The 19032-nt window shown below is 48.2% G+C and overlaps 1 protein-coding gene across 1 annotated transcript in view; it reads left to right on the top strand.

Moving 5' to 3' along the window:
* PHIP (PHIP subunit of CUL4-Ring ligase complex) overlaps nt 1-19032 on the top strand; it is a 286169-nt gene that overhangs the window by 198452 nt on the left and 68685 nt on the right. Inside the window, 2 exon segments of the mRNA XM_082249792.1 lie at nt 11660-11780; nt 12115-12240. Of these exon segments, the coding sequence (XP_082105918.1) occupies nt 11660-11780; nt 12115-12240 (247 nt within the window).

Raw genomic sequence — 19032 nt, 5'->3', positions numbered from 1 at the left:
GCGACGGGCTGGATGTTGAAATCCAGTGGTCACCCCGGTTTCTGCCTAAAAGCGCGTGCAGACCAGTGCGCTGAGTCGGCCGCGACGGAGTCCCAGTAAAGGGACTGACTTTGCGAGTTAAAAGTCTCGCTTGGACGCCAGGTACCAGAGAGTCGAGGCGTCCACAAACCCCCACCTCGGTGGAGAGGGTATTATGAAGAGAGGGTGCCTGTCGGTTCGGTATGGTGAGTAAACGTTCCCTTTTTTCCTCATTATGAGGCAGTATATATTATGGGCCCCTCCATATATGGTCAGTATATATCTGATACTTACAAGTCCCCCTTGTAATACAGCATGTGTTTGTGGGAAGTGGACTTGGTTCAAGAGCTAACACTCTACCCAGCAGACTGTAACATTACAGCAGACATAGGAGGTATAATCCTACCTTATGTGCAGTGTATCTCTGTAGATCCATATGCACCTCTTAGCAGAGTGCAGGTGGATGTGCTGGGAAGATGATATCGGCGGTCCGCCGCCATTTTGCCGTAGACCGAATGCCTGTATGTCCTCAGGTCACGCCGGCCGCCATGTTTTTGGAGTCTTATGTCTCTTCTATGGGGGCGGCCATGTTTTGTGAGCCCAGCTACCTCGTGGAGGGCTGGGAACGCCGGAAGGCGTACACAGGGGGCGGAGCCACGCCTTCTGCCCGGGAAAAAGCAAACATGGCGTCTGCCAAAACGCACTTTTAATATTTCTAAACGCATTGACAGGCGTTATCCGTTTGAGGAAACCCTTATTAAGAAATGGACAGAACCACCTGTGGTGGATTCACCAATTGCTAGATTGAATAAAGCCACGGTTATTCCTTTAGAAGACGCTCCGTCTTTTAAAGATCCAGTGGATCGCAAGATAGAAGCTATGTCTCGCACCATGTTTTCCTTGATTGGATCAGCTTTCAGACCAATAATTGCTATTGGTCTGGTTTCGCAGGCTGTAACTGAATGGACCAAGTGGTTACGCCGGGACTTAGAAGAAGTCCCTCAGGCGGTATCAGATTTGTTGGAACAAATGATACAGGGGTTACAGTTTGTATGTGATGCGGCGTTAGACGCCACTCCATTAATGGCGCGAGCATCAGTCTCAGCAGTGGTTCTCAGGCGTACACTGTGGCTAAAAGGTTGGTTAGCCGACCAAGGTTCCAAAAAAGCATTGGCTAATATCCCCTTTTCAGGAGAGCGTCTATTTGGAGCCAACTTAGATGAGATCATTAAGGATCTTACCGGTGGAAAAAGCACCTTTTTACCGCAAAATTTTAAAGGTAGAGGAACTCGTCAAAGACGAGGGCCTTCTTTTTCTGCTCACAAGAGGTTTTTTCGTCCAGCGGGTGAAAAAACGAAGTCCTCCAAAGCTCCTGCAGGAGGCGTCAGGGGTCGTTGGTCGGGCAAGCAAAAGCCCGACCCCTCCAGACCTGAAGATAAACCATCCAAAGCCTGAAGGTGCGCCCCCACCCATAACTGGGGTGGGGGGACGTCTTCGCCGGTTCCCGGATCCATGGCTTTCCAGAATCCCGGACAAATGGGTTTGCGAAGTCATAAGGTCAGGGTACAAGATCGAGTTTCGATCTCTCCCACCGGCGCGATTCTTCCCTTCCAATATCCGTCTATCCGCAGATCGTTTAGAAGATCTGCGGAGAGCAGTCACAGATTTACTACAACAAGGAGTGGTAGTCCACGTTCCTTGGACAGAACGGTTTCAAGGGTTTTATTCAAACCTGTTTACAATACCCAGGAAAGAGGGCAAAGTGCGTCCAATTCTGGACTTAAGAGCACTCAATTCTTTCGTCAACATAAGAAGATTCAGAATGGAGTCCATTCGCACGGTAGCAGCCTTCCTGCATCCAGGGGATGTCCTAGCGTCCATAGACATCAAGGACGCCTATCTTCACATTCCCATTTTCGCAGGACATCAGCGTTTTCTACGCTTTTCCGTAGAGGAGAACCACTATCAGTTTGTGGCGTTACCTTTCGGTCTCGCCACGGCTCCGCGGGTCTTCACAAAGGTGTTGGCCCCAATGTTGGCACTTCTGCGCCAAAGAGGTATATCGATTCTAGGTTACCTAGACGATCTTCTGCTTCATGCAGAGTCTCCTCAGACCTTGCTACAAAACATAGAGATTACTATGATTTCTTTACAGGAATTCGGGTGGCTGGTGAACCAGCAAAAGTCATTTCTGGTTCCCACCCAGAGGCTCGAATATCTGGGTCTAATTCTAGACACAGTCAGGACGAGAGTTTTCCTTCCGGTAGGGAAACTTCGAAAGATTCAATCAGCAGTCCAGTTGTTACTGTCCAACAGCTGGTCTTCCCTTCGGACGTGCATGAGGGTTCTGGGGTTGATGGTGGCTTCATTCGAAGCAGTCCCATTTGCCCAGTCCCATACCCGAATTCTTCAGCAAGAGATTCTTCTCAGATGGAATCGGAATCCGGAATCCCTGGACAATCAGATACGATTGAGCAAACAGACCAGAGTGTTTCTGGTTTGGTGGCTTCGGTCTCCAATGCTCAGCCAGGGAAAGTCATTTCTGCCAATATATTGGACGATAGTGACCACGGATGCCAGTCTATCCGGATGGGGAGGAATTCTTGGTCAGTTATCTGTCCAGGGACTTTGGTCCCCGGAAGAATCCAGGTTACCGATAAATGTATTGGAACTGAGAGCGATCAGACTTTGTCTGATTCACTGGACCGAGCAGCTCCAGGGCAGCCCGGTTCGGATCCAGTCGGACAATGCCACGGCCGTGGCTTATGTCAATCATCAGGGGAGCACCAAGAGTGTCCGAGCGGCCAAAGAAGTGGCTTGCATTCTTCGCTGGGCGGAACGATTTGTTCCAGCAATCTCTGCGGTGTTCATTCCGGGGGTGGAGAATTGGCAGGCAGATTATCTCAGCCGTCAGACCCTGGATCAGGGGGAATGGTCCCTCCATCCAGACGTTTTCCACCAGTTGTGCCTACGGTGGGGCACCCCGGATGTGGATCTGTTGGCATCACGATTCAACAGAAAAGTTCAGAGATTCGTGGCTCGCTCCCGCGATCCTCTAGCAGAAACCGCAGACGCACTGATCGCCCCGTGGGGGCAATACCAGCTAATATATGCCTTCCCTCCTCTCGCGTTACTGCCAAGACTTCTTCGCAGGGTAGAGGAGGAAGGAATCCCAGTAATCCTGGTAGCTCCGGACTGGCCTCGTCGAGCTTGGTACGCCGACATGGTCAGACTGGTGGCGGACGTCCCATGGAGACTTCCTCTCAGGGAGGATCTACTGTCTCAGGGACCGATCTTCCATCCTGCTTTACGATCGCTGGCTTTAACAGCCTGGCTATTGAGACCCAGGTGCTGAAGGACAAAGGTTTGTCAGCTTCAGTTATTCCTACTCTAGTTGAAGCAAGGAAAGCGACTTCCAGAAAGATTTATCATCGCACATGGAAGTCCTACATTGCATGGTGTGAACCTTTGGGGTTCCGTCCTCGGTCTTATTCGATTAGTCGAATATTGGCTTCTCTGCAACAAGGGGTTGAGCAGAAACTGGCCTTGAGTACTATCAAGGGTCAGGTCTCAGCATTAGCCATCTTCTTTCAGAAGCCTTTGGCTACTCATTCCTTGGTGCGGAATTTCATCCAGGGGGTGCGACATCTGGCTCCGCCAGTGCACGCGCCGTTACCCCCCTGGGATCTTAATTTAGTGTTGTCGGTTCTTCAGAAACCTCCCTTTGAAGATATTAGGGAGATTCTTCTACCCACGTTGTCCCAGAAGGTGGCCTTCTTGGTGGCTATTACTTCTGCACGCAGGGTGTCAGAATTGGCCGCATTATCTTGTCGTTCACCATATCTGGTGGTTCATAGAGATAAGGTGGTTCTTCGTCCGAATCCATCCTTCCTACCAAAAGTGGTTTCAGAATTTCATCTGAATGAAGAAATTGTATTACCTTCCCTGTGTCCTAAGCCCAGTCATCCTCGGGAATTTGCTTTGCACTCCTTGGATGTGGTCCGGGCGATCAGGGTATACTTGAAAACGACAGACTCGTTTCGCAAGACGGATTCACTTTTTGTGATCCCAGATGGACCCAAAAAGGGGTTGCCTGCATCTGCCGCGACCATTTCCAGATGGATCAGACAGACGGTAGTGCAGGCTTATTCTATTAAGGGTCGGGAGCCCCCGTTCCCTGTTAAGGCGCACTCCACTCGGGCACTTAGTGCGTCATGGGCCTTTCGCCATCAGGCGTCAGTGGTCCAGGTGTGCAAGGCGGCTACCTGGTCGTCGGTGCATACCTTCTCTAAACATTATAAAGTTGATGTAATGGCATCGTCTGATGCCTCATTTGGCCGCAAGGTTTTGCAGGCCGCAATTTGAGGAGACCAGTGGTCTACCTCAAGGGTTTTTTCCGTTGGAAAATTTTTTCTTTAGCCTCATTCTTTGTTTATAATGAGCCTTTAAAACTTCTAGTTTGGCACCGGTTGGGCCTTCTAGATTGGATTTGATTTTGTCAATCCCACCCCTCATTTGTGGCACTGCTTCTGGATGTCCCAGCTCTTGAGAATCAAGAAGACTACGTCTGTCAATGAGCGATAGAGAAAAATTGATTTTTGTAAGAACTTACCGTAAAATCCTTTTCTCTTAAGCTCATTGACAGACGTAGTACCCGCCCCTCTATCATTGAGTTGGGTTGGGTTAAATTCTCTGTACTGCTTTAAACAGAACTGATTCCCTGTAGCAGAGAGAGGGAGGATATACCCTCAGGGACTGCCCCTAGGGTGGAGCCAGAACGTTTTGTCATTCTGCCTAGTCCTACTCCTGCGGAGACAACATAACCCAGCTCTTGAGAATCAAGAAGACTACGTCTGTCAATGAGCTTAAGAGAAAAGGATTTTACGGTAAGTTCTTACAAAAATCCATTTTTTTAATGGATTGTGGTACATATTCAAAGGGTAACAAACAAACTCAATTGGAAAGAGACAAATAAAAATTCAAATGCAATATCACACTATTATATAAGCATCAAATAGACCGTCTAGTCAAATGTCATATGATTGAAAAAGAGAAAGGTAGATTGTTGACTGTCACTGTCAATCTAGTTTAAAAACAAATTGATTAATAAATCAGTCAAGCAAAAGTACATTTCAATGGGTCTGGAGAACAACCCTCCGAGTACCACATAAGAACTGATATAGGGAAAGGGTCATGAAAAAGGAGTAAGGGCTCTTTCACACGGACGCTCCGTATGTCTGTATTTCATCCCATTTTTTTGCGGACGAAAAACGGACATAATGCATGTCAATAGGATTGCGGATGTCATCCGATTTTTCATCCTTTCAGTTCTGTTCCGTTTTTTAGAACGGAACAGAACCCAATTTCTCTTACGTCCTCCGACAGTCGCCGCCGCATCGAAGTCATCACTATTGGTTATTGACTTCCGCTCCGCAGGAGTAGCTAGGCATAAAACTTAGTCAAAAAGAACAAAGCTGTCCCACTAGGTCAATACCCCCCTGCAGTGACCACTCCCAACCCAGTTTCTTTCTGCCTAGCGTCAGGAGTAGTTAGGCTTCCCTGTGCTGGGGCTACAGTCTCAGCCTATCTAATCTTTTTTTTCTTTGATTTTCTTTGAAAATGTCATTTTTTTCTTACTTTACTAGCTGTTTATTTTGTCAGCTTAGTTTTAGTCGACTCTTTGGAAGAAGATGGATTCATGTGGTGCTGGGATTCGGAGTGACCGCCATGGTTCTCCAGGGCAGAGGGTCAGATGGACCCCCAGCCCGCCATCGAGCGTTCAGCCGCTGTTCGTCCTGGCATTATGAACGACCCATCCCTGCTCGCAGCAGGGATGCAGCCGTGAGGTGGCTACCTCACTGGACACATCTGCGATGCTGCAGTGTAATGTCCCTGGCTAACGGCTTTCCCTGTCAGATGAGGACAGCGGCTTTCCGTTCTGAGAGGCTCCCCACGCCGTCTGGTACAGGTAAGTACTTCTGTGTGGGACCTCTGTCTGGGGTGGCAGTCCTGTGTTGCTGTGTGTTCCCCATGTCTGTGCCTGTGTGGCTCCCTGATGCGATCCCCGATCGCTTGTACATGCGCTGCGGTGCTGTGTGTTTTTGGGGGCCCCCTTCCCCTGTGTCACTTCGGTGTTTGTGGGGGTGCAGACTGTGTGTGTGGCGACCGCAGCGGGGTAAAACATGGCAAGCATGTTTGGCTTCACTATGGCATTACTACATGCTGTTTTGGCGCCATCCGGCGCCATCTTGCGGTGGCAGAACGATCGTTCCGACCGCATGTTCGGCGGCCATTTTGCCAGAGCCTTCCATTCAGTCCGATGGGCAGCCATTTTCCCTGAGTCATTGCAGCTTTATAGTTCAGCCTTTTCGGACCTCACTTCCTTTTCCTCTGAGGCAGCGACATCGGTGGTAACACTCTGCGGGGCTCTGCAGACTATCTCTCTCACCCTTCTGTATTGTCCCGCTGAGTTTCATTACACTGTTAATGGACTGTGGCGCACTTTAAAACGTCCATTCCTGGTACCTAGTCGGTTCAAATTGCTTTATCTCTTTGCGCTGGCTACGGACTCACGATGGTGTGTGCCTCCACAGGTGGATCACACTGTGGCCGTATTGAACAAGGCTACCTTGGTTCCTTCAGAGGATACCCCGGTTTTTCGGGATCCCACAGACCGGCGGTTGGAGTCTCTAGCCCGCCATTCCTATATGGTGGCGGGCTCGTTGCTCAAACCCATTTTCGCGTCCGTTTTGGTGGCTCAGGCGGTGGCTGATTGGACTAAGGTGCTTAGGAGCAACCTCGTGTCTGATGCTGTTCCACCTGCCCGGCTGGATATGGTGGATCAAATTCACCAAGGAATCATGTATTTGTGTGATGCGGCCTTAAATGAGGCCCCTTTAGTAGCACGCCTGTCTAGTGTCTCGGTGCTTAACCGTCGACTGATCTGGCTGAAGAGCTGGTCGGCTGACCAGTACTCGCGGAAAACAGTTGCTGATTTTCCCTTTGCTGGTTCTCGCCTTTTTGGCGAGGCGTTGGATACCCTGGTAAAAGGCGTCACAGGGGGCAAGAGCACTTTGCTGCCCCAGAACCTGAAGAACAAGTCCTTTCGTGGCAAGCGGGAATCTGCGTCTCGATCCATTCAAGGGTCCTTTTGTGCCTTTCGAAACCATTCGAAGGGCAAGCCCTTCAAGGGCTCGGGTAGCCAGAAGAAGCCCTGGGCGGGCAAGCAGAACTCAGGCAATGCCGGCTCGGCGGGTCAATCCGCCTCCGCCTGAAGGGGCGCCCTCACCCAATTCCGGGGTGGGGGGACGTTTGCGCGGTTTCCTCCAACCTTGGCTGCTCCGGATTTCGGACAGTTGGGTTCAGGAAATCGTTCAATCAGGGTACAAGATCGAATTCCTATCCCGGCCAGGGAACAGATTTTTTTTGCCTCAAATCTTTATTTGCCTCCTGGGCGTCTGCAGGACCTGCACCAAGCGGTGCAGGACCTTCTTGCTCAGTGGGTGATTGTCCCGGTACCTCATCGGGACAGGTTTCGAGGATTTTATTCAAATCTGTTTACTGTGCCCAGGAAGGAGGGCAAAGTACGTCCTATTCTGGACCTGAAAGCGCTGAACGTGCACGTTCGGAAGTTCCGTATGGAGTCTCTCCGCTCGGTGGTGGCCTCCCTGAGTCCAGGGGAATTCCTGGCCACAATAGATCTGAAGGATGCGTATCTGCACATCCCCATTTTCGAGGGTCACCAGAGGTATCTTCGGTTTGGAAAAGAGAAATGGACAGAGGGCGCACCAGCCTAGCGCATTATCTTTGAAACAGTTTATTGTAATAGACATGTATACACATTGCAATATATATAACATCCTTTACTATTTGACACCAAAAGTTGGTGGTCAACCTCGCTACAGGTATTTACATACAGAAATATTGATCATCTATGGATGCATATGCATTCTATATGCGTAAAAAATGTGTCTATATATATATATATATATATATATATATATATATATATATATATATATATATATATATATATATATATATATAATGTGTGTGTTTTTTTTATATATATATATATTAATTGTACTGTATTATTACTCATTTTTAGTTGTGTCCATCTGGCCACCCTATGAGTGTAAGTGCGATCATGCCGTTCCCAATGCAGCATATTGAAAATTGAAATCAATGTAGAAACTAACCAAATTTCCAGCTACAAAGCTCTGCATGCAATTCATGCTGGGGCCAGGTAGATGGCGCAGCATGCATTGCAAGATTCGTCTTGACAGACTATTCTATGTCACTTCCACATTCCTTACAGGAGCTGGAAGTGATGTATACAGGAAGTATTCAGGATGACACAGGATATCCACAATAGGACACCAGCGGAAATGGAGACCCAAAGACCCCAGACACAGGGATGCTCCGATAATGATTCTAATAGCAACATAATCCTGTTCTCCGTATCTGCACTGATGGTTTACATTTCAGTCGGTCCCTTCCTTATGACACTCTGGCTCCAATCTATAAGAAAGCTGTGGCATATGCAGCTTTGACATGTACTATAACATATTATATAGCAGGGAATTTCGATAGATTTCTTCTACCATACACTAAGTCTGTGGCTGCATTTGGATGGCATTTATGATCGCACAAGGTAATAGGGTCTGATGTTTGTTCCATGTCAGGCTACTCTGCATGGCTGGCTCTTCCATAGTCATATTGTCATGTATTGTGGTAATCATCTTTTATTGATTTCTTTGCATATGCATTGGTTTTATATATATATATTTATATGCTTATGCTTTTATTGTCACTAGTAATATATGTCTTTTTACATTTATTTTGTTCTTGACCCACCCACAAAGGGTGGAGCTGTGGGACTTGATCATGTGACCTTTTGGAATATACAAAAGCCCTATCACTCATTCCCCCCAACTAGCTCTGATGAAGGGGGAACACCCCGAAACGCGTAAGCGTTTTTTTTGGAGGTCTACATCCTTCCACGGCCTGCGGCAGCTGAGGATGCCCAGTGGAGACCCCTGGTGGTCCCTCATTGCTTATTGCCCGTGTTTCATAATCGTTTTGTGAGTATAATGTGTATACATGTCTATTACAATAAATTGTTTTAAAGATAATCCGCTAGGCTGGTGCGCCCTCTGTCCATTTCTCTTTTCCAGTATCTGCATTTTCCGGATACCAGCCGCAAGGCCACTCCTTAAGCGCAGGAGTCATTTGCTCTTTGTATCTTCGATTTGCTATCACAGAGGACCACTATCAGTTTGTGGCGTTACCTTTCGGTCTCGCTTCGGCTCCAAGGGTTTTTACCAAGGTGCTGGCGCCGGTTCTGGGCCTGTTGAGGGCACAGGGCATTGCGGTCTTGGGGTACCTAGACGATCTTCTTCTGAGATCGAGTGTCAGCCAGGACTTACTGTGTGATCTGTCCACCACGGTGCAGACGCTCCAGGAGTTCGGATGGACAATCAACGTTTAGAAATCGACGTTGTCTCCATTGGTTCGCCTTCCTTATCTGGGAATGATTCTGGACTCTGCTCAGGCGAAGGTGTTCTTGCCGGAGGACAAGCTCCGGACCTTACAGGACGAGATCAGGTCCCTCAGGGACAATCCGTCCTCGTCACTCAGGACCTGTATGCGGGGCCTGGGGTTGATGGTTTCAGCCTTTGAGGCGATACCCTTTGCTCAGTTTCACACGCGGGCTCTCCAGGCGGAGATCCTGGCCAGGTGGGACAGACTTCCTCAGTCCCTGGATCGGAGTGTCTCATTGAGTCGTCAGACCAGATTGGCTCTTCTGTGGTGGCTCCAGTCCCCGGCGGTGTCGGAGGGCAAGTCCTTCCGTCCGTTGTTGTGGACCGTGATTACCACGGATGCCAGCCTGTCGGCCTGGGGTGGAGTCCTGGGCAACCTGTCTGCCCAGGGCACTTGGTCGGAGGAGGAGTCCTCCCTCCTGATCAATGTGCTGGAATTGAGAGCGATAAAACTGTCTCTTCCAGTGGTCGGACCGACTTTGGGGCTGTCCTGTTCGGGTACAGACGGACAACGCTACTGCGGTGGCTTACATCAACCACCAAGGGGGCACCAGGAGTGCCCGGGCGGCCCGGGAGGTGACCAACATTTTGTCTTGGGCCGAGACTCCTGTCCCGGCGATTTCAGCAGTTCACATTCCGGGTGTGGAGAATTGGCAGGCCGACTATCTGAGCCGCCAGACCCTGGACCAGGGGGAATGGTCCCTACACCCGGAGGTCTTTCGAATGCTGTGTGCGAAGTGGGGATCCCCGGACGTGCATCTGTTCACGTCTCGACTGAACCGCAAGGTGGAAAGGTTCGTGGCAAGAACGCGCGATCCTCTGACAGACGCCTCGGATGCGTTGGTGGTCCCTTGGCATCAGTATCGTCTGATGTATGCCTTTCCTCCGATTCAGTTGCTGTCCAGGTTCCTCCACAGGTTAGCCTTGGAACCGCACCTGGTGATTCTGGTGGCGCCGGACTGGCCACACCGGTCCTGGTACGCCGACGTTGTTCACCTGGCAGTGGCGCCTCAGTGGCGGCTGCCAATGCGGGAAGATCTCCTGTCACAGGGTCCGATCTTCCATCCTGCTTTACAGTCGCTGGCTTTAATGGCCTGGCTGTTGAGACCCAGGTCCTAAGGGATAGGGGTCTCTCCCCTGAGGTCATCCCTACCCTTGTCAAGGCTAGGAAAACCTCTTCTGGTAAGATCTACTACCGTACCTGGAAGGCCTATTTCGCCTGGTGTGAGTCCAGGGGGTTCTCCCCTTGCTCGTACTCTGTGTCAGGGGTGGACCAGCGCCTGGTGCTGGCCACAATCAAGGGCCAGGTGTCCGCACTGACATCCGCAATCCGCTGTCATCCGCAATCCCCATAGACATACATTATGTCCGTATATCATCCGCAAACGGATGGGATGATATGCGAACATACGGACCGGATGACATCCGTGTCCGTGAAAAAAAAAAGTGCCGCAGTGGAATAAAAAATCGGAGCGGCCGTGTGAAAGAGCCCTAAAAGAAGAAGTTAAGAAAAGGAAAAAAAAATATGTGCAGCATCTTTTCAAAAACAGTCAACCAAAACACACTAAGATCCTCTACATGCCATCATAATTCCTGGATGTTTTGATGCATCTGGCTGCTCTGTATCGCCTCTTAATTACCTTCAATGTGTTTTTTTTTTGTATTTGTCAAGTAACTTGCGCTGCGCTGTTGCTCACTTTTGCAGTTGCACTAAAATAAGAGCTTGTAATTAGATCTGTTATTAAATTATATGGGCATATAAGTGTATAATACAAAATACCAAGTACATATCAAATGTTTTGCAACTTGTAAGCAGAAGGGAGGTCTATCTGAAGTGGGAAATTATTTTGCATGCTCAGAACCAAACTTTGTGCTCTAAATTCAGGTGACTACACTACATAAAAAGGCATATAGGAAAATGCATGTAAATTGTTTTGAATTTAGTGAAGAGCATCTTTATAGTCAGGTCAACAGAATTGGATCCTTCAAAACCAAACTGTGCAAAGATGAAATTACACGCATTTTTGTATATATTTAATCTAAGTAAGACATTTAACCTGTCGTGTTTTATTTTATTTATTTTTTTAATTATTATTTAGACATTGCTTCTGCCTTTGTGGCTCCTGTAGACCTCCAAGCCTACCCAATGTACAGTATGGTTGTGGCATACCCAACTGACCTTAGTACCATCAAACAGCGACTGGAAAACCGGTTCTACAGGTAAGTATTCAATTATTTGTGATCTGCCAAATTGACCATAATGTATTTGTGTTATATCAACAATCTGCTGCTCAAGAGTCTTGTCAACTTGTCCCTCTGGTTAAAAAAAAAAAAAATACTTTTTAATATTAGGAAATTACCTTCCACTGCCTTAGTAAGATAAGTAACATCTAACATGTTTGGGGAACTGCACGTGAGAGCACAAGCATGCATAAGTCAACATCACTGCATGCTATCTTGTATAAATCGTTGGCTCTCCGTTTGCTACCATTCTCTTTTTCATGTTTGTAAAATTAGTTTTAATTAGTTTTAATAAGAATTATTTTCTTTCCAGGCGTCTGTCTTCGCTAATGTGGGAAGTACGATATATAGAGCATAACACTCGAACTTTTAATGAACCCGAGAGTCCAATTGTAAAATCAGCCAAGTTTGTTACAGATATTTTACTGGCATTTATAAAGTAAGTGTATTAATTGCCATCCATGTTTAGTCTTGTTAATATATTTTCAACAGAATGAATAAGAGGAATATCTATAAAAAGTGAGCAATTGTAAGCACTCTTACATAATAAATGGCACCTGAAGAAGCGTGGTGCGATTTTTTGTCAGCAAAGCGTTTTGTGTTATCACGGGCAGAATCACGACGATTCTGCCCGCGATACAAAATGCCTAAATGTGAATGGAGTCTCAGTGTTGCCAGGTGCTGTGGGGGGGGGGGGGCGGGGGGGGGGGGGGGAGATGCAGAGAATCCTTGTTAGGCAACAGACTGGGTGCCCTAACTGAGCAATGCCCTAACTGAGCAAAGGTGTGTCTTCAGTTAGAGCAGTCTTTTCCCAGCTGTCAGGCAGCACTCTCCTCATTCAGTGCACACTGCCTCATTCAGTGTGACAGGCATCCGAGCTTACTGTCCCCACTATTGTCAGCAGCACAGTGCCACACTTCCCCTTCTCAGACTGCTTCCAGTCCTCTTTTCCGTTCCATGCACACATGGCTAACAGCACAGCTGCCTTTTCCCCAGCCAATGAGAGCGGAGGAGGGGTATGGATTGGGCAGAAGGCAAGGTGGAAGCTGAGTACTGGCGTACAGAGCTCGGCTGTGAGACACAAGGTGGATCAGAGCTGGATCATGTCTCCGTAATTTTGTGGGGGAAATGCAGCATGCAAATATTACAGCAGGGAGCCGCACGGGCCTCCTGAAACTAGGAGCTGGGTTGCAACTGCTATCCCTGCGACCCCTTATGCTATGCCCATCCTACTAGCACTTTTTATTTTTATTTTGTTTCAATCAAGTACTTTACTGCTAGAGCTGTACTTTACTGCTAGAGCTGTTATCTTGGATTGCAGATATTTAATGGAGCCTTCTTTACCTGTTTTTATGAGTGATGTGTCCAAACCCTGCTAGACTCAGGATTGTGGGTTTAATTAGGAAGTAATATCTGAGCACTGTATTCTGCGTGAGGCACTTTCCACACCCTGTCCTGGTAAAAAATTGGCTGTGGAGTGCTTTCCAGGTCCAGAGATACTAGGATTGCTTCAGGGCTTATCCTGTTTAAATAGACCAGTCAGATCAAGCACCAGGAGCTACCTCATTTGCATAGGTTGCTGGGGGCTTTTAAAATTCCCAGTTTACCACCAGTTTTTGAAGAGGAAGGGGTTAACACTGTGGGACTGAATGTCACACTCTGGGTTTAGCATTGTGTGCATGTTCTGCATTCTCATTCCTGCCCTACCCTCTCCTGCTACCAGATTGACTGACCCTAGTGAGTAACTGAGGCCTGGCCTCACCTTATACCCAGAGTTAGTTTGCCTTAACACTTTGTGGTCATAACATGTCTTTCTAGACACACAGGGGGACAGATTTGCGACAATAGGTGACCCCAGCTCACACACCAATGGTTCTGGGGCTGCCTGTTCTGTGCCTTTTGAAGGTGAAGCTGCTAAGAACCTGAAATCCAGTCATCCTCTGCTTCTAGAGTCTAATTTGTCATCTGAATCCCCTGCTGGTTAGCCAGGGTCATTACTACAGTCATGGAAGACATTGTGAGCCAGTTAACCCATTTCCTTGCTGACTCTGACCACTCAGACTATAAATGCTCTTCTGCACTTTCCCCTACAGATTCAAATGCTGGTCTGCCTATCACCTTCCCTTAACCCTCGGTCGCAGTGATTATTTCTGGTTCTAAGTCACTTCGAACTCCTTTAAGTAGGAATGGACTCCTGGCATACCTGCCCTTTATTTATCCATTGCTGTATGTGCTCCAGCATAGAGGCTCTCGTAGACTAGAATTTGGACAGTACTATACAGAGGGGCCTTAATGTGATATTGCAACGTCTACATATATTTACCAATGTTGTGCAACTAAAAACAGTTTTTAATGCAAATTGTTAGATATTGTTTATTTTTTTTTGTGTGTGTTTTGTTTGCTGTGCAAGCCCCCTGCACCTTACTCTAAAAGCTATTTATAAATTGGGAAGGTGCCCATTTTTGATTGGGTCGCTCCATTCTTTACCTGGTAAGATTAGCCTCGAGTTAGTCTTCTGCTAATACTTAATTGAGACCGTTGATGTATTGTGCACCATTCTGAAACAGTCTCAGATCTTCTAGAGCCCTTGAAGTTGCAAAGACCTTCCCATTTTACCTGCTTTTCAAGGTCTTCCTCCTAACGCTTACTAGACTTGTTTTCATTTGGAGAGGAATTTGAAAAAGGGGTCCCACCCTCACTGTGAATGCATCAGTGTTTCCGCTAACAAGGAGACTACTTTGGTGGTTGAGGATATTCCTGTATAAAAGGTCCCTAACCATAAACAGGGAGAACTTGTGAAATCAGTTCTCACTAGCAGGCCCAGCCTTTGCCCTATTCTTGTGACCATAGCACAGTGGTCAAACTCCCTTTAATAAATATTTCTCCACTGTAGATTCTTTACTTTTACAGCATGTGGAGCAGATGACTGGGGCTTTACACTTCAGCTGTGAGGGTCTGCTAGAAGGTTCTCAGCTTGTTTTCCTTATTGGACTTTTTTCGTTATACATGCGTAGAGTGTTATGGTCTCTGCACCCAAGGATCACCCGACCCCACATGGTGTCTGAGGGACATCTCTTTGGGGCTTGCCCTTGATAGTATTTTCCAGAATGTCACTGGAGACCAGCGCAGTCATCTGCAAGAAACCCAGGGAAAGGTTTGCTATAGTCTCTCCCCCCCCCCTTTCATTTCTTTACTTCTGAAGTATTCACATTTAAAAACCTCCAGACTTGGGTCCCTGGGTACCCACAAATTATCAGAAAAGACTTAATCAGCAGGAATGTGGGTTCTGATCTTTTCCTCAAACAGGATTATTCTTCAGTTCTCTTCTACCGCTCCAATACTCAGAGGAGCTTATTTTTCTTGTTTGATTGCAGTGCAGGTTGTGAGTCTGTGTATCCGCTATTTTTTTTCTTTTGTAACCATCCCAGTCACACCATGTAGGGTCATTTTAGTTTCTCCTTTCACCTTTCTGGGTATTTCAGGTAAACCAGCTTCCAAGATATTGGTCTTAAAAATCTGTGCTTCAGGTTTGCAAGGCGGCTACCTGGTTGTCTGTTCACACCTTTACCAAATTTTATAAGGTGGATGTGCTGGCATCTGAAGATGCCTCTTTTGGCCGCAGAGGTTTGCAGGCTGTATAGGGGGCTTTTTGGCCTTCCTTGTGGGTGTTTACTGTTTGTTTCAGGTGGGGCTCATCTTGCTGTTCTGATAAGTTCCATGTTGCTTGGTTGGCTGTGTTTAGCCTTGAGAACTTGTTTTTTTTTTTCTGCTGTTCCCACCCCTAATTTTTATGGTACTGTTTTGGGACGTCCCTACTGATATGCATCAGAGGACTGCGTCTATCCATGAACGAAAGAGAAAAATGGATTTTTGACCTACCATAAAAACTTTTTCTCTTCGGTTCATTGACGGATGCAGTACCTGCGCCTCTATTTTGAATTGGGTTGGTATTGTTTTCTCTGACACTGCTTTGATACAAAACTGACATCCTATGCAGGAAGAGATAGGGTATACCCCCTGGAGACTGCCCATAGGCGTAGCCAGAACTTTTTTTCTGCATAGTGTTCTACTCCTGTAGGGGGCAGTATAACCCTACTGATATGCATTAGGGGACTGCGTCCGTCAAAAATCCAGTTTCTCTGTCGCTCATTGACAGACGTAGTCCTCCTTGATTAATATCAACTCGGGTTATACTGCCCTCTACAGGAGTAGGACTAGACAGGAAAGAAAACGTTCTGGCCACACCCTAGGGGCAGTCCCAGAGGGTATATCCTCTCACTTCCTGCTACAGCAAATCATTTTTTTCGTAAGGACCTAGATTCCTTGCTAGGATCTTCGGTCCTGGCAGGATTTTTTTAGACCACTTTTTTTCTCCAGTGTTCCTGTGAGATCTTCAAGCAAGTACGCTGAAACTGGGCGACGGGCTGGATGTTGAGATCCAGTGGTCACCCCAGTTCAGCCTACGAGTGCGTGCAGGCCATAGCTCCGCGCTGGGTCGGCCGCGACATAGTCCCACTGGACGGGGACTGACCCTGCGAGTTAAACGTCTCGCCTGGACGCCAATGACCAACAGAGTCACGGCGTCCGTATTGGTCGACAGCCCCCCCACCCCGGTGGAGAGGGGTTCTGTCAGGAGTTGGCGCCCGCCTGGTTCCGGTATGGCGAGTAGAATGTTCCCCCTCTCCCCCTGTCGGGTTTGTTGGTGGACGCGGGCCCCTCTCTGGGATGGTCGGACACTCAGTTTCTGGGTCTCCCCTCTATCCTAAAACAGGTCACAGATCCCCCAATTTGAGTGTGATTTTTGTGAATAGAAACCAGGAGGCTTGGTTTGGGAGCTGACTATCTAAAGTCACTATATGACTGTAAGGGTGACTGAAGTCAGTGGCAGACTACTAAAAGGCATTACTATTGAGGTATAGAGGTATCCTACCTGTCTAGTGTGTACACAGGCCGATGCCTATGCTTGAGTTACTGCAGCCACAGATCGCCATCCCTCCAGAAAGCCGGTCACTTCCATCGGCCGCACAGCCTCCCGCAGGCCGAGGACACCTCCCGCAGGCCGAGGCACTTCCGCAGGCCGCACGGGCCGAATGCACACATCCCGCAGGCCGCTGCTAACTTGCAAGCCGCTGCTATCCTACACAGGCCGCCACCATTTTCCTGCAGATCGTACGAGGCCGCCATATTGGCGTAGCCTCGTGTCTCCAGCATGGGGGCGGCCATGTTTGAGGTGACCAAACACCTCGTGGAGTAATTGGGAGGCGCCGGAAGGCGTGTAAAGGGGCGGAGCCCAGGGAAAGCAAGCCAAAGACTTCCTGTCTGTAACACAGTGCTGGAAGCAGGTTGATAAGAAACTTCTGTGCATCAGGTGAGCCTTGGGGTCTCTCTCTCTCTCTCTCTCTCTCTCTCTCTCTTTCTGAGGGGTCCAAGCAGGTAGACTGAGGGGCGCTACTGCGCTGGGGGACTAAGTTAAAAAAAAAAAAAATGTTTTTTTCATGCAATTATTTTTTTTGTGTTTGCTGGCAAGTGTCTTGTTACATCAACCCTGCCACACATGTATCCCCACCTGATCCCCTCAGGGTGGCCGCAGGACCCTCCAGTACCTCACTTGTGATGATGCATTATCAGCAGTTTTGGAGTCTTTGGTATCCCGGGTGGAGGTAGCCTGTCAGGGACGGGGGTCAAGAAGAGCGACCCCCGCCTACCCCTATGTCATCTGATACCTCAGATACGGATTCTGAGCTGGTCATTGCAGTCCCTTTTCTGGGGTTGTTGTCTCAGGTACGGTCTCCTCAGACAGTAAGGAGGACGCTTCTGCCTCCGCCATAGCACAAGAAGCGTTGGTGGAAGCACTAGTTGTGTCTGTCAGGGAAACCTTAAATCTTGAGGTTACACCGGCAGAGGTAGCTGAGACTCATATTCCTTTTTTGGTACTAGCAAGCCTACCAAAATGGTGAAGGGTTTTTCTTGCCCAAATAGGGTCGTCCGTAAATGAGCCCTGCTATTTCCAAAAGCATGGCTAGGCGCTATCATTTTGAGGAATCCCTCATTACAAAGATGGACGGTACCACCAATAGTGGACTCACCAATTTCCAGACTAAATAAATCCACTGTTATCCCGTTGGATTGACAGAATGGGCCCCACCCATCTCTAGGGTGGGGGGACGTCTTCACCGGTTTCCGGATCCAGGGCTTTCCAGAATCCCGGATAAAGGGGTTCGCAAGGTCATATGGTCGGGATACAAGATCGAGTTTCGATCACTTCCACCGGTGCGATTCTTCCCTTCCAATAGTCGACATCCCCGGGTCGCTTAAAAGCTTTGCGGGGGACAGCTTGATACAACAAGCAGTGATAGTTCCCATTCCTTGGAGGAGTTCTAGTCGAACCTGTTCACAATGCCGAGGCAAAAGGGCTAGGTGCGTCCAATTCTGGTCTTGGAAGAGATGGAGTCCATCCATACAGTGGTGGCCTCCCTGCATCAGGGGGATTTCCTGGCGTCCATAGACATTTAGGATGCCTATCCTTATATCCCCATCTTCGCAGGACATCAGCGTTTTCGTTGCTTTTCCCAAAGATCATCCCTGGTTTCCACCAGGAGACTGAACTATCTGGGCCTAATTTTGGATACATCCTTGGCAAGAGTGTTTCTCCATGCGGAGAAACTCCAGAAGATTCAGTCAATGATTTGGATGTTGCTGTCCATCAACTGGCTGGGATTGATGGTCGCCTCCTTAGAGGCAGTACCGTTTGCCCAGTCTCATACCCGAATTCTCCAAAGAGGAGATTCTTCTCCTATGGAATCGGAATCCCGATTCCCTGGACAATCGGATCCGATTGAGTGAGCGGACCAGGGAGGCTCTGGTCTGGTGGCTTCGGTCTCCGATGCTCAGCCAGGGGAAGTCATTTCTTCAGATAAATTCCAGGTTACCGATAAATGTGTTGGAACTTAGAGCGATCAGACTTTGTCTGATTTACTGGACCGCGCAGCTCCAGGGCAGCCCGGTTCGGATCCAATCGGACTATGCCACGGTCATGACTTAGGTCGATCACCAAGGGGCACCAAGAGTGCCCTGGCGGCCATAGAAGTGGCCAACATTCTTATTGGGGGAACAGTTGTTCCAGTTCTCTCCGCGATATTTATCACGGGGGTGGACAGGCAGATTATTTCAGCCGTCAGATTCTGGATCAAGAGGAATAGTCTCTTCATCCAGAGGTATTTCACCAGCTGTC

This window comes from Pelophylax lessonae, assembly GCF_965119305.1.
Source record: "Pelophylax lessonae genome assembly, chromosome: 3".
Taxonomy (NCBI): domain Eukaryota; kingdom Metazoa; phylum Chordata; class Amphibia; order Anura; family Ranidae; genus Pelophylax; species Pelophylax lessonae.
Note: the sequence above shows the minus strand (reverse complement) of the source record. Positions and strands in the feature narration are given on the sequence as shown.